This window comes from Tachypleus tridentatus, chromosome 6 (genome assembly GCF_004210375.1).
Source record: "Tachypleus tridentatus isolate NWPU-2018 chromosome 6, ASM421037v1, whole genome shotgun sequence".
Lineage (NCBI taxonomy): Eukaryota > Metazoa > Arthropoda > Merostomata > Xiphosura > Limulidae > Tachypleus > Tachypleus tridentatus.
The window spans coordinates 140,405,139-140,420,875 of NC_134830.1; the positions used below are offsets into that span (position 1 = coordinate 140,405,139).

At 37.2% G+C, this 15,737-nt stretch overlaps 1 protein-coding gene across 5 annotated transcripts in view; it reads left to right on the forward strand.

The window, feature by feature from the left end:
• LOC143253847 (rifampicin phosphotransferase-like) overlaps positions 1-15,737 on the forward strand; it is a 71,657-nt gene that overhangs the window by 15,742 nt on the left and 40,178 nt on the right. For all 5 annotated transcript variants that reach the window (XM_076508280.1, XM_076508281.1, XM_076508282.1 and 2 more), the window contains 5 exons: positions 960-1,126; positions 9,873-10,135; positions 11,131-11,193; positions 13,233-13,331; positions 14,203-14,318. In XM_076508280.1, coding sequence (XP_076364395.1) covers positions 9,936-10,135; positions 11,131-11,193; positions 13,233-13,331; positions 14,203-14,318 — 478 coding nt within the window. In that variant the 5' untranslated portion in view covers positions 960-1,126; positions 9,873-9,935. The remainder of the gene's footprint in view (positions 1-959; positions 1,127-9,872; positions 10,136-11,130; positions 11,194-13,232; positions 13,332-14,202; positions 14,319-15,737) is intronic.

The following is a 15,737-nucleotide window of genomic DNA, read 5'->3' on the forward strand; positions in this document are numbered from 1 at the left end:
AATGGGCTCAACACAGTTAACCTGTTGTAATTAAAGATAAAAAAACGAAACATTGTTTTTCGCTAATTAATATAGCAGAAATAAATTTCGTATCCGTAAGCAATCAACATTTGATTATTGTTTACGGTGGTCTTAATGATGTTTGCTTATGAAAATATTCAACCAATATTCTGTGTTATTAAAAGGCATAGTTTAAACCTAAAGTCGCTACTGTAGTTTTCAGGACTTTTGTCTCGCATGATGTTGGTTGATCCAACTCAGCTGATAAGTTCTGGTACTGAGCAAAAGGCGTTGTAGTTAGTAACTTGTGAGAGACAAAAGCTATATCTTTGGTCTTTAGCCATACTGGACGTATTCAAAATAACGTAGTAAAAAAAAATATATACTGTTGTTAACTTTGTCGTATACTAGTGGAACAGCCGTAAGTTTACGGACCTACAACGCTAAAGTCCGGGGTTTAATTCCCAGTTGAATATGGCTTTGCTCCGCAACAACCAATCGTGATGTTACAGTTTGTGCTTCACTAAAATTCAAATGTAACGAACACAAACACCAAGTATAAAACATCAACTAGTAAACAAACCATCATCAGACATCATGATATTTCTCAAGACGACAAACCTGTAACTATTCTATAGCTGAAATATTTCTGTTACAATGGGATGAAACTGATATTCATAGCTAGTCAGTCAGGAATAATTAATTTGCTGACTTGATATATAATTATTTCTACAATGAAAATATTTAGCGATTCTTACCCTCCACACAGCGACCACTGGTTTAGCGGTCTGATGTCTTAAAACTTAAAAAAAAAATCGTGTTCAGTACCCGTGGTGCACACAACACAGACAGCCAGTTGTTTAACTTTCTGCCTACCAACAGAATAAACTTGAAGTTCTATAGGTAAATATAAGCTTGAAATGTAATTAATATCCGATGTTTTTGGTGGGTTCCATTAGTTTTCCAGTGGTTAAAGGAACTTACGATCTACTACTGTCTCAAAGTTAAAGTCAGACGTCACCCTCTTCCACAACCTCCTGGTTACCATGAAACTTCCAACAGTGATATTCGAAAGTTAGGCATCTTGCCACTGCTTACAGATGAAGAACTTGAAAAACCAAGACAGGTGGGCTTTCTGTTATTAGGGTTAAGGTATTGTCTAAAAGTAACAACCATACGGAATTCTTTACCACCACCTGTTGGTTATCCTGAACTACCACTAAGTAATATTATAAAACAAATAATTCTATCAGTAATAACTTCCTAGAAAATCCAAGTCAGATGGGACTTGTGTTCGTTGTGTTTAGAGTTAAGTTATTATTTAAAGTAAGAGATATACATTGAAATAAAACTGAAAGATTGGATAATGAGTGATTAGACATCTGTACCTGATACTATAACTAATGAAATAGTTTTATTTTATCAACTCTCACAGTAGTTCGACCTATAAACGTTATACTTGTTGCCAGCCCGATATATTTAACTGTTAAGGGACAATAAATGTAACCTCACCATCATAATTGGTCATGGAGAAACATTTTTAGTTCACATATTGTATGATTGAGAGATTAATTTTTATTTGTGGCTAACAAATTTCAAACAAAAGATGGATGATCTAAGAAAGTCGAAACGTTGTTCTGTACTTCATGTTAAAGTGTTGATACACATACCAGCCGTCTTTAGAATACATTTTTATTTCGAGTTTCTCACCTCTGTTCTATTAACATAACACAACAAGGACCTATTGGACCCTCTCGACTATTGCATCATTCTTGACGTAGATTCTCTTAATATAATAAGGGACCCATCGTCTTTTACACAGGTTCTATTAACATAACACAACAAGGGACCTATTGGTCTATCTCTACTGTCTCATCGTTCTTGACATGGGTTCTTTTAACATAACAAGAGACCTATTGGTCCATAACTACTGACTTATCATCTTTGACACAGGTTTTCTTTACATAACACAACAAGGAATCTATTGGTCTGTATCTACTGGCTTATCGTCCTTGACACATGTTCTATTAACATAACATAACATAACATAACATAACATAACATAACATAACATAACATAACATAACATAACATAACATAACATAACATAACATAACATAACATAACATAACATAACATAACATAACATAACATAACATAACATAACATAACATAACAAGAGACCTATTGGTCCATTTCGATTGGCCAATCGTCGTTAATATAGGTTCTCTTTCTTCAATAATCTTCTCAGACTATTCTAATAATGTCCCCTCGGTGTGGATTCCTGTACGTGGTCAGTAGACCTCCCAGGGAAGGTTCTGTTCTTTCAGTTTACCTCCTCTGGGATCTAAACATCCACCAACGTGTTTGTCGTGCGTGATAACCCGTTCAGGGGAGGAGAGGATACTGGTGGTTGAGTGGTCTAACCCTAATGCACCACTTTGGCCTTGAATTCCTGTAGACGGGTGGCCTTAGGATGGCCTCCTTGGGTCAATCGGCTGGTCCACTCGGGCTAGGGTCAACCAAGTACCAGTGTTGGATGTTCTCAATAGGTGTTGTGGACATTATATCTGACGCTGGTGTTTGGGTATAGTGCTCACGAAACCATGGTGTTGCTGCAGTGCCCTTGTTTAACACTGTAGTGTGTCCCTTCGTAGGCTCCATGGTGGGTGGGATCAGTGGGAACCAAAATTTCCTTCTCTTTATTATGGATACTCCAATTAAAAATCATAATAAAATAGTGAAAAAACAGTCTGTAGGTAAACGACCATGTATTGAAGATTCTGAGCAGCAATCCTCACCACTTGTACCATCTGTTGTACCTCATTTTTTTATATTGCACTCACTTTCAGACAAACCTTTAGGGCAAATGTCTCCCTTTTTCATTCATAAGGGACTAGAGGGACTTGTTGGATCTCCAAAGTCAGTAAAAAAGCTTTACTCTGGTGACATATTGTTGGAAACATCCACATCTTAACACAGTGAACTCCTCTTGCATTCAAAGGCAATTGGGGATATACCTATTGAGGTTACACATCATGTTACTTTGAATTCATCACGAGGAGTTATTGTTGAGAGGGATTTGAAGAAAATTCCAGAGTCGGAGATTTTCGCTGGCTTCTCCACCCAAGGAGTGTCTGCAGTGAGGCGTATCTCCACTCGCAAAGATGGAATTATGGTGCCGACCAATACCCTCATTCTCACATGCACGTCACCACATCCGCCTGCCACCATCAAGGCAGGTTATCTTAATTGCAGAGTACGGCCATATATTCCAAACCCTCTCCAATGTTTCCAGTGTCAAAGATTCGGTCACTCGAAGACGTCGTGTTATGGTTCCTTGACGTGTGCTCGTTGCAGTGGCAAGATGACCATGAAGCCTACGAGTGTGAAATGGAATTTCATTGCATCAATTGCAATGGCTTTCACCCATCATACTTTCGTTCTTGCTCTTAGTGGTTGGAAGAAAAAGAGGTGCAGTGTTAGAAAACGATTCATAACATTACCCATCCTGAGGCTCGAAAATTGCTGTCACCACCTCATCTCGGACCTATGCTGCTGCACTTCATCTCACAACTACTGTCGGAGTGCAAACAGATATCTCTGTGCCTCCTAAGGAATCGTTCTCCATACAAATGAAAAGTATTTTGACCTCCATGGTTAAAAAAGTCGATGAATCAACTTCAACACCTATCTCTGTCCCTCATATACATTCCGCCAAATCCCAAGATCCACATTCTTTGGTTCCAGGTACAGATGCAAAACAATCCTTCGTTCACGTCCTCAGTCTCTGGAATTCCCTTCCAACATCAAAGACCTGCCCAAATAACCAAGGGCAGGATCCATGGAAGTCGATATACCTCCCTCGAATAAGGACAGCAATGGAAAACACGTGGTCGTAAACAGAAGGGTTCTCCACCCAGTTCGCCTACACGTAAATAAAAATGACCACCCTGATACAATGGAACTGTCGAGGTTTACGTTCTAAACTGGATGACATCAAAACACTGATTTCTTTCTACCATCCTGTTTGTTTTTCCTTACAGGAAACATTTCTGAAATCTGCCGATAAAGTTACTTTTTGGCGGTTTCATTTATATAGAAATAACAGGCTGTGTGATGGACGAGTGCATGGAGGGGTGGCACTGTTGGTTGATCAGCATGTGCCCACCCTGTCTTTGCCACTCGAAACACCCTTGGAGGCCATAGCTATCCATGTTTCCTTGGGTCATATCATCACTGTTTGTTCTCTCTACCTGTCACCTGGAAAGACATGTGATCAATCAGACCTGGATGCTTTCATTGAACAGTTGCCATCTCCCTTTTTCATCCTAGGTGACTTTAATGACATCATCCTCTTTGCAGAAGTGCTTATATTGATAGGAGTGGTCGCTCTGTAGAGCGTATGCTCTCTGATTACAACCTTTCTCTCTTCAGTACTAGTTCTTCTACTTATTTTCATATGCCTAGTCAGTCCTTTACTACCATTGATCTCTCAATTTGCTCCCCTTCATTATTTTCCAGTTTTTCATGGAGTGTTGACAATAATATACGAAGCAGTGATTATTTTTCTATAATCTTGAGAGAGACTGGCCGTGGTCGATGCCACCCTACCCGCGTGCCCAACAATCCTGGGCACAATCCTGTAGCTTTACTGGATCATGCAAAATGGCCCTCTTTCACTGCTTTTGCAGAACTTGATCCTGCCATTGTCTGTAAACCATCTGTGTGGCAGCAGTAACTGACTGTATTATACAGGCAGCTGCTCAATGTATTCCGAAAACCTTGAAATATTTTCCACTATATCCTCGTCCTTGATGGAATCCTGCCTGCCACGTGGCACGGAAGGCTCGAAAACGAGCCTGGGATTTTTTCTGTGGGTATCCCACACTCTCGAACCGCATTGCTTTCCAGCAGGCCCGTGCACATGCTCGATGAGTAAGACGTTAAAGACAAAAGGAATCCTGCTTTAAGTTCACAACCAGCATATCTTCTACCACCAGTTCCAAAGTCATATGGGACAAGATTCGAAAGATCATTGGGAATATAACTTTCTCCCCCTCTCGATCTTGTTCTCTGATGGCCAGGAAGTGGCAGATACCCAGAGCATTGCCGATACTCTAGGTGAAAGCTGTTGCCGGGTATCTAGCACTTCTGTTTTTATTTCCACCTTCTTAGCCATCAAGACTCGAGCAGAGCAATTACCACTTTTATTTCGAGCTGATTGTCTCTATGACTATAATTGTCCCTTTACACTGGTGGAACTCAAACTGGCCCTTCATCTGTCTGGCAGTACATCAGTTGGACCTGATGATATACACTGTGAGATGCTGCGCTATCTATCTTTTGCTTTTCTTGCTATTTTTCTGATTGTTTTTAACCGGATCTGGCAGGAGAATGTTTTTCCCTATGCCTGGTGCCAGGCTATTGTCCTATCTTTCTCTAAGCCTGGGAAGGATCCCAAGATTTCTTCAAACTACCGTCCAATTGCTTTGACGAGCAGTCTCTGTAAGACCTGAGAGAGGATGGTTAATGCTCGTCTTGTTTGGTTCCTCGAATCAAACAATCTCCTCTCGCCCACCAAGTGTGGGTTCAGACGACATTGCTCCACCGTGGACCACCTGATTCGACTTGAAACGTCAATCAGAGAAGCCTTTCTCAAATGACAACATCTTGTATCAATATTCTTTGACATTGAGAAGGCTTATGATACAACATGGTGGTATGGCATTTTGCGAGACCTCCATATATATTGGTTACATGGCCATTTGCCCATTTTTATTAAAAATGTTTAATGCACAGGAGATTCTGAGTTCGTGTAGGTTCGACACTTTCCCATTCTTTTCTACAGAAACTTGGAGTCCTTCAGGGCTGTGTTCTGAGTGTCACACTTTTCAGTATAAAAATTAATACCATCACTGAACAACTTCCTCTCACTGTTGCAAACGGGCTCTATGTCGACGACTTTCAGATCTCATGTCAGTCGTCGAACATGAGGTATATTTTGCGGCAGCTGCAGACTGCCCTCAATTGTTTACTGAAGAAGGCCACAGGAAACGGCTTTACCTTCTCTCTCTTTAAAACCATTTGCATGCACATTTGCCGCCAACGGGGTATTCACCGTGATACTGAACTTCGTATTGGTGAAGTTGTGCTGCCTGTGGTCTATGAGACTAAGTTCTTGGGGCTTATCTTTGACCATAAGCTGACCTTTATACCACACATCAAGCAGCTACGAGTCAAATGTACAAGAGCACTGAAGATCCTCCATGTCCTCTCTTCTACCACTTGGGGAGCGGATTGACGTTCTATGCTAAAGATATATTGTGCTTTTATTCGATCGAAACTCGACTATGGATCACTGGTCAATAACTCTGCCAGACCATCGGCCTTAAAGATGCTAGACTCTGTTTATCATCAAGGACTTTGGCTCTGCACTGGAGCCCTCTACACTTCCCCAGTTCAGAGCTTATACATAGAGTCTCACGAACCTTCTTTGCACCTCTGCCATTAGCAACTGTCTTTACTATATGCTTCGAAACTTCGTTCCTTGCCCAAGCATCCCACCTGGGGTTGTGTTTTCCTTCCTCAATGGGCCATGCTTTTTCAGACCAGACGGTCTGCCATTGCTCCTTTTGGCCTTCGTATCCAGGTGCAGTTGGATGAATTGGGTCTGTCGTCAGATAACATTGCTGTATTCACTGGTTGGCCCATCCCACCATGGCTTCTTACAGTCCCCAGTTGTGACTTATCTTTTATTCATCTGAGAAAAGTAGACACTCCTGATTGGAAATACTGTCTGCTATTTGCTGAACATCTTTCGAACCATCCTTGCATTCCTATTTATAAAGATGGTTCAAAATTAGGTGACTGTGTGGGTTCTGACATGGTTTGTTGTGGTTTGATGGTTGCACGCAGAATCCCCTCTACAGCTTCTGTGTTCACTGCTGAACTGTATGCCATTTCTCTTGCCCTGTATCACATAGAAGCTAAGCAGTACTCAAATTGCACGATTTATCCTGACTCTCTTAGTTCTTTACTGGCCCTGGAATTGCTTCACGTTAGTTCACACCCTGTTCTCGCCGATATTCAAAACCGATTGGCCCATCTCTCTTTAACATCTACTTCTGTCCAGTTTACTGGATACCGGACCACGTTGGTATTCGCAGGAACGAGCTCACCGACACTGCAGCTAAGTCTATCTGCTCTGGCATTATCACCGCTGTGCGTGCCTGACCCATACATGGACTATGGTCTTGTATTCAAGGCTCGGCTCAGTGCCAGCTGGCAGTCGACTTGGAGTGAGCAACGCGAAAATAAAACCCTATATTGGACTTACACATTGGTCCCAGTTTTTAACTCGTTTTCTTTTATCTGGAACTGATGCACCAGTGTGTAGTTCGTGTAACACTCAGATCACAATAAGCCACATTTTACTTTCTTGTCATCGTTACGATTCACAACAACGGTACCATATTCTGTCCCAAGGTTTGTCCATAGCGTTAGACAGTGTTATTGGTGATGGTGACACTGTCCACCTAGGTAATGTTTTTAGTTTTTAAAGGCCATTAATCTTTTTAATACCATTTAAGTTTTTTTATTTATACATTACACCTTTTTAATGTGGCTCCATTTTAAAAATCACAGTTCATCTAGTTCGTTTGAAATTATAAACTGGCTGTAACGTTAAATAACTCGGAACCAGGACTGCATAGACCAACTTCAGGTGACTGACGGTGGTTTTTGAACTTACCTGTTAGTCTTCCTGGCGGGTTATGATTATTACAGTTACGCTACAGAAAGTCCTTTACAAATTGAATTACTGTAGTTTTTCTCTTGACGTTGTAGACTAGATGTAAACATTGGTTTTATGCTATTTATGTTTTTTTTAAACTTTGTTTTGTTTTATATTAATTTTTTTTATGAGTTTTACTAAATTTAATTTTAACTTTTTACCGGACATTTGGCGCAGATAGCTTGGCTGCTTTGTGCCATAAAACATTAAATCAACCAATCAACCAACTAATCTAATAATGTTTTTGATCTTATCCTAAACATCGATAGGAATGAATTGGACTTGCTAACAACCTGTTTTTGAGTTTTAATGAAGATGAACGCGGTTGACAAAACACAAAATGTTTTATTTACAAGGTTCGAATGTTTCGTAATACACTTGCTCTATGTTTGACGAAATCTAAAGATCGTATCACAAAATATATCTATTGTTATATAAGTGATGCTTGAATGTTTGTGTAATTACAGAAATAAAAAAAACAAGACAGTTGCACGTTGCACAAATGCATCACTTATTTATGACCATCGTTTAGTCTGATGGTATCTTTATTGGCGTAATCAGAGTCGTGAATAATCGATGTACTTGTGAAACGTACAACTGTGTTGTTTTCTTCAGTTCTGTAATTATTACTAACTAAAACTATATTAACCAGTGGCTTACTAAGTAATTAAAAAAGTGGTAAACGGAAGGATAAAGCAATAAATTATTTACATTTAAAATAATTTTAGGTCTAAAGAGCTTTGTAAGTCGTTTAAAGTTAAACCGTCTTTAGCTATGAATAAATTTTAACGTAGAGTTCAAGGTCTGAAGGTCCTGTAGTAATGACAGAGAAATCGTTAAATGAGATATTGTGACCTATGGTTTCAGCATGTTAACAAATGGGTGAGTGACTGGGTTTAAGCAGTGGATGGTTGGTTCTGTTAGATATTGGTGAATGTTCACAGACTCTAGGCTTAAGTAGTGGTTTGTTTTGCCTTGAACGCAGTTTAGATGGTTGATCTATCTATATTGAAATAAGTTTTAAACGCGAGGCTTGGTCTGTATAATTGTCTGAACTGAATTTTAAGATATAAGTTTTTTTTTTAATTTGTAGGGGTTGTGAACCTATAAAAGGAAGGGTTTCTCTGTTTTGAATTTCGTGCAAAGCTACACGAGGGCTAGTTGCACTAGCTGTCCCTAATTTAGCAGTGTAAGACTAGAGGGAAGGCGGCTAGTCATCACTACCCACCGCCAACTCTTGGGCTACTCTTTTACTAACGAATAGTGGGATTGACCGTCACGTTATAATGCCCTCATGGCTGAAAGAGAGAGCATGTGTGGTGTGACGAGGATTCGAATTTGTGACCCTCGGATTATGAGTCGAGTGCCTTTACCATCTGGCCGTGCTTGGCCGTTTAAGTTAAACACAAATCAACAGAGTTAGCTGTCTGTGTTCTGCTCAACAAGGGTATCTAAGCTCGGATTGGAGCGTTGTAAGTCAATAGACATAACGCTATGCCTCGGGGGAGACATTAAAATTGGTGCACAGGCCAGTAAAGACTTTTATGATAAACAGAGGTAGAAAGATTTTTACCATCATTGGTAATCCTGATTTCTAAGAACAGTAGGTGAACTTGATATTGAGGTGTTTGGAATTAAGGTTAGAAAGGCTTGTTTGTTTTGAATTTTGCGCAAAAATACACTAGAGCTATCTGCGCTAGCCGTCCCTAATTTACCAGCGTAACACTAGAGGGGAGGCAGCTATCCTTCACCACCCACTGCCAACTCTTAGGCTACTATTGTACCAGTGAATAATGGGATTGATTGTTACATAATAATGCCCACATGTCTAAAAGGGCGTGGATGTTTGGTGTGACGGGGATTTGAATTTGAGATCCTCAAATTACAAGCCAAGTGCCCTGACAACCTGGCCATGCCGGACCGGTAAGAATGGAACATTGTCGAAACAGCGAGAATTATTGTATTTCGAAACGTTCAAGGCTTGTAAATAAATGTATTGAGTTTGTCAACCGTTTGCATCTTTAATATAAGAGTTTTCCATCTTAAATCTATTGCGAATTTGATTTCTTATCAATAGATAAGACCTGACGAGGTCTTCTTTGGAGCAGTTGACATAGAGAATCATAAACTGATCCTTAAGATGGCGTGTCACAAAAACCATCTGGCCGAAGTTTGGCTGATCCTTCATTTGCCAAACGGAGAAGTTCTGACTATTCCCAACTACCCAGACTGTCGAGTCCTCACTGTTCATCAGGGAAGTTACACAGCATCTGGACTTAAGATGACTTGCTTGTCTGCAATGAGAAAATGGAGAATAACCTTTAATGGATTATTGAGAAAGTAATGGTTGGAACTTTTTTTTTATCTAAATGGATGAAGATTTAACTATATCTGTATGTTTTAAATGGCTGAAACCAATTCCTTAACATTTTTGTTACCATTTTCTTATTTATTTCTTTTCTTACTTTAATATTTTACACCACAAGGATCTGAATATTGGACCATTTTTATTGTTGTTTAGTGTGACTGGCTTTCAGTTATTTCTGAAAATATTATACATGACATCAGTAAGTGGTTTGTGAGAGGCGGATCATATTAACTTATTATTCATACCTTACTTTACATGACTTCGTAATTATTTATGGAAGAATTTAGCTTTTGTGTCCAAACTTTATTTCACTGTATGGCTTTAAGCACGAAAATCAGGCGTTTTTATCTTTCAAACTATGTTATAGTTATGGACGCATCATTGTAAATTATAGGATTATAATAATCTAAAGAACTAAATATACGATATACGAGTTAAAGAATACAGGGGGTTTGAGGATAAACATTGACACTTTAATCAGTATTATTCAAACAGAAGTAATTAATGAAAAACTAAATGAAGTTTTAACACTTTACTCACATTAATTGAAAGAGAAAGGATAAAAATATTGTATAAGTAACTGAATAATTCATATTCCGTCAAAATCCACAAAAACATTTCTTTATTTCTTTTTGCCTATAAAATGAATTATATTCTAAATTGATGTTTATAAAATAACCTGAGCATTGGGATGTGGACCGTTTCTTTCCACTGTTTTGGGGCATAGCTCATGACCCATTCTCTTGGTGCGAAGGTACCTTTAACGTTCCTTCACCAGTTAACATCAGATTTGTTTCGACCAGTTTCGGACAAATATAGGGCAATTTCCTCTATTTATAAAAATATGTGGAGATATCCTATTCACACGTCATTTTATTATAATACATTATATATATTATGCTATACACTAAAGATGTTTTCGTGTGGTTATAGTGATTTCGGGAAACAGTTTATTTTTCATAAACAGGATGAATACATCACCACCAGAAGACGGAGATCACGACCTGGTTCATGTTAAGTTTTCCTTCATGTAAGTATGTAATGTATCAAACTAAACACGTTGCACTTACAACCAAGTCTGTTCTATAGTTGTAATGATACAGCCAACCAAGTCTGATCTGTGTATTGCGTATTGGTTTGGTTTTTGTTTAAAGTATTATTTTGGTCTATGTTTAAGGTATCGTTTTACCCTGTATTCAAAGTATTGTTTTGGTGTACGTTTAAGGTATTGTTTTACCCTGTATTCAAAGTATTGTTTTGGTGTATGTTTAAGGTATTGTTTTACCCTGTATTTAAAGTATTGTTTTGGTCTACGTTTAATGTATTGTTTTACCCTGTATTTAAAGTATTGTTTTGTTCTGTGCTTAAGGTATTGGTTTTTCTGTGTTTAATATATTATTTTGCTGGATGTTTAAAGTGGCAAGAAAAACTGCAGTATATGTACAACTTCTAACACTGTAAGTTAGGGTTAAGTAGACATACGTACTTCGCAGGTCTTCAAATAAAATCGCAGGTAGACAGAAATAATTAATTTTAGTTAACACTGTTGTCAATTAATTTGATATTTAAACGTACAACTTGAAGAAAGAAAGTTTCTTTGTCGAGAATTTATTTCCAAGTGGCACAGTGGCATGTCTGCAGACTTACAACGCTAAAAAACTGGTTCAGATAGCTGTGGTGGGCAGAGCACAGATAGCTCATTGTGTAGCTTTGTGCTTAATTCAAAACAACAGCAATATATTGTCGAATTTTTTGAAATGGCATTAAAAGCATGATTTTTTTGTAGTCATTAAAAGACCAGATTAAGGGAAGTACAGGCATTTTGCTTGAGTACAATAATTACGTAAACTGTGTTCTGGGAGGTCTCTAAAGTTATTTAACCTGTTCAGTGCTGTAGACGAGATAACTCGTCCAAGCCGATCGGTAACACAGTGCCATGGACGAGTTAATTCGTTCTCAATAATACCGAACTTCAACGCTAGATGTCAGCACCATACATGAATTTGACCTACTTACAAATTGTTTCACTTTCGACCCGAAATGGCGTCACAAAAAAAGTTACAAATGAAGAAGCATTAAAGTTGTATTTTGAACTTGGTTCGGAGTTTGAAGATAGCAGTGGCGATTCAGAAGATTCTTTGAAAAATACGGAAATACAAGGCTCAGATGTTAGTGAAGATAATGATAACTGGCCATCAACCAGCACTAGTAAACGGGCGATAACACCATGGAGTAAACGTAAAATTGCAAGTCGTGGTAAGAACAGTTCCAAGAAAAAGTGCCCTAATGACAATGATTGGAATGCTGAATCCTTTGCTGCTCCAGTTATAAACCACTTCTCACATATTTCTTCATTTTGTGTAGTACTATAAGTTTGGCATAGAGAAAAAAATAGTATTTGTTGCTTATTTCCTTTGTTTTAAAAATTACTCAATTTTGCTGAAAATACCCGGCATAGGAGCTGTCGTAGCAGCTGAAATACTTGGCAGTCAATAGGTTAATCTTTTTTTTTAAAGTTCACACACTTGTCATGAATCCTACAGTACACTAATGTATATTTTAAAACTTAATTTACTACGAATTGTTGAATCACAATAAATCCTTTGTACTGGTACGGGTGATATAGAGTTTGATTATAATTTACAACTACAAATGTAACTTGTATTATGATCTGCACCAGTTTTCACATAACACATGTGGATCAACATCTGTAACGAATCATTGAGACAGCTATTTCTCTCTGTCTATCTATATGTGTGTTTAAAAAAAAACATTTTGAAATATTAATCTATATTTAAACATGGAGTTATTTTGTATTTTTGGTCTATGTTTAAGGTATTGTTTAAATCTATGTTCAAGATGTTGTTTTGGGGTTATGTTTAAGGTATCGTCTTGCTCTATGTTTAAGATATTGTCCTGTTCAATGTTCAAGGTGTTGTTTTGGCCTATGTTTTAAGGTATTATTTTGCTCTATGTTTAAGGTATTGTTTTGCTCAGTATTTTAAGGTGTTGTTTTGTTCAGTGTTTTAAGATGTTGTTTCCTAACACAGAGAATGTTTCTACTTTTAGATGGACGAATATGTACGGAGTTTACGATTTTAGGCAAGAACTGCGATCACGTTTACTAGTTAGAAAGAAAAGCCTAAATCTATTATCAGCTGTACAAAGGTAACTGACAAGGAAGCTAGTGGTATTAGACTAGTAGTTCTAAAATTTACTAAATGTACGTGATTGATTGAGTATAATTTTAATGTGAAATATATTTTCATAATTATTGTGTAAAGTTATTTCTCTTCCTCTCCCCTTTCTCTATAGACACGTACGCGAGTGTGGGTTAGAGAATCAAACCTAACAGTCTAATTATTAAATGTAAGTTTAACACTCGTCAGGGAAATTTCAGTATCTATATACAACTCCTAACACTATAAGTTAGGGTTAACTAGACATACTAATTAGCTGATCTTCAAATAAAATGAAAGACTGAAATAGTCAATTTTAGTTAACTGTCATTAGTTAACTTGGTATTTAAACTTACAATTTGAAGTAAATTTCTTTGTTGAGAGAGAATTTTGAAAAAGGTGCTAAAATGAGATGTTTTTGTAGGCATTAAAAGACTACATCAAGGGTAGTACAGCCATTTCACGGGAGCGCAGTTATTAAATAAACTTTGTTCTGGGTGGTCTGTAAGGTTATCTGATCATTTTTTACACACTTGCCTTGAATCTCACAGTAAACTAATCTATACATTCAAAACTCGTCTTACTGTTTATTGTTGAAACACAAAGCATGCTTGGCACTGGTAGGGGTGATGCAGTGTTTGAATACAATTTATGACTACATATGTGACTTGTATTATAATCATGCACATGGTTTCATAAATCAGCTTTCACATATGTGGAACAGCTTTTTTCTATCCGTTTATCTAAATTGAGTTTACTTAATTAAATTACAAATCTCATAATAACCACTTCTCTCTTTGTAGGTATGTACACACCCTTATTCTTTGACACGTTTACTGTGTTATTTTTCGTTTTTCTAGTATTAACCAGTGTTTACAGTTTTATGAGCAGTGGGGTTATATGACTGGGACTCTGCACATTGAAGGTCAAGATGAAAAAGAAATGAATTTGTGGGGGTTCAAGTCAAAAAATATTGGTAAGATGATCACTTATATAATTCAAAGGTATTTTTTTATTTATTTTTATCAGTCATATATCAAATAAGAAATTCTACTTTCAGTTTCTTGCTTAACATTCATATTACACTAAATGTTCCCATTTTATGGTCATGAGTGCTGTATAGATCTGTGTTTAATGAGGTTCGTGCAAAATTCTTAAAATAATACGTAAGTGTTGCACATAAAGGAATTAAAAGACTCTATAGGGGATTTATTAATGCCATGAAAGTAATCTCAGAAAATATAAAAGAAAAGTGAACAAGTTGAACAATCATCAATAGTTTGTATGTTTTTCTGCTGCCATGCAGTTTATCAATTTACAATTATTGAGTATTATTCCAAATATCCTGGATCATTTCCCACAATTAAACCAAGTTGTTATTCACCTGTTGTTTCTCAGTCTTATGCAATTCATACAGCCTCAAGAATGTTCATGTCAGATCTTTGTGCAGACCAAGCCATAGTTATAAGTATTTTATCAGCTTCCTTCTTTTAAAATATGTTCTTACCACATTTCTTGTATCCTTGGGATTATTTCTTTCAGCAAGATAAATCCATGCCTGATGAATAGTTGTATTCCAGAATCTACCTGTACTTGTCAGCACTCGGGGTGCCATCAATTTGTATAAGTTATTGCATTTTGACTAAGATTCTGTTTCAGATTTGTACTGACCCCTTACCATCCTCCACTGTATATGTTGTACATTGACAATTATACTTTTATTTTCTTTAATAGCTGTCAAACAAAATGTCTTTAATTCTTGTTAAACAATTCAAAGTAGGTTTCATCTTTAAGGAGTACACATATCTATCTTTGGTAATTCTGCTGTTTGTTGTCTTATGTTCACTTCAACATATTAATTTGGTCACATCTTCTCAGCAGTGGGTTTTCAAACATTTACAGTTCCACTGAGATAACTTTGTGGTAATATATCTTACTGTTCTTGATTTAATATTGTTGGCCAAGTCTATAATGAGCCGTTGGATAGGAAACTTAACAACACTGCTGTTGAAGTTTCATTTTTCTTCCAAACCTATTTTCATTTTTAATATTGCAGTTTCAAGTATCTTCATCAAAGCCTTGCATACAACTCTCACTGAGACATGGAGTATCTTTAGAGTATCTTTGACAGGCCAGAAACTTTTGATTTATACATGGGAACTAGTATTGGATCCACACTATTACTGTTAATTGGCATTATATGCAACCTATACTTTCATAGGTAATCAATCACTGTGTAAGCTATCATCATATGACTGTACTCTGTAGCAATAAATATACATATGGTAAAGGTGTAGCATTCCTATAATATCTGCCTTTTATATCTTTTTGTCATCATTTCCATAATTATAGAATATGTATTTTCCAGTACAACTGCATTAGTTGTATAAATCTG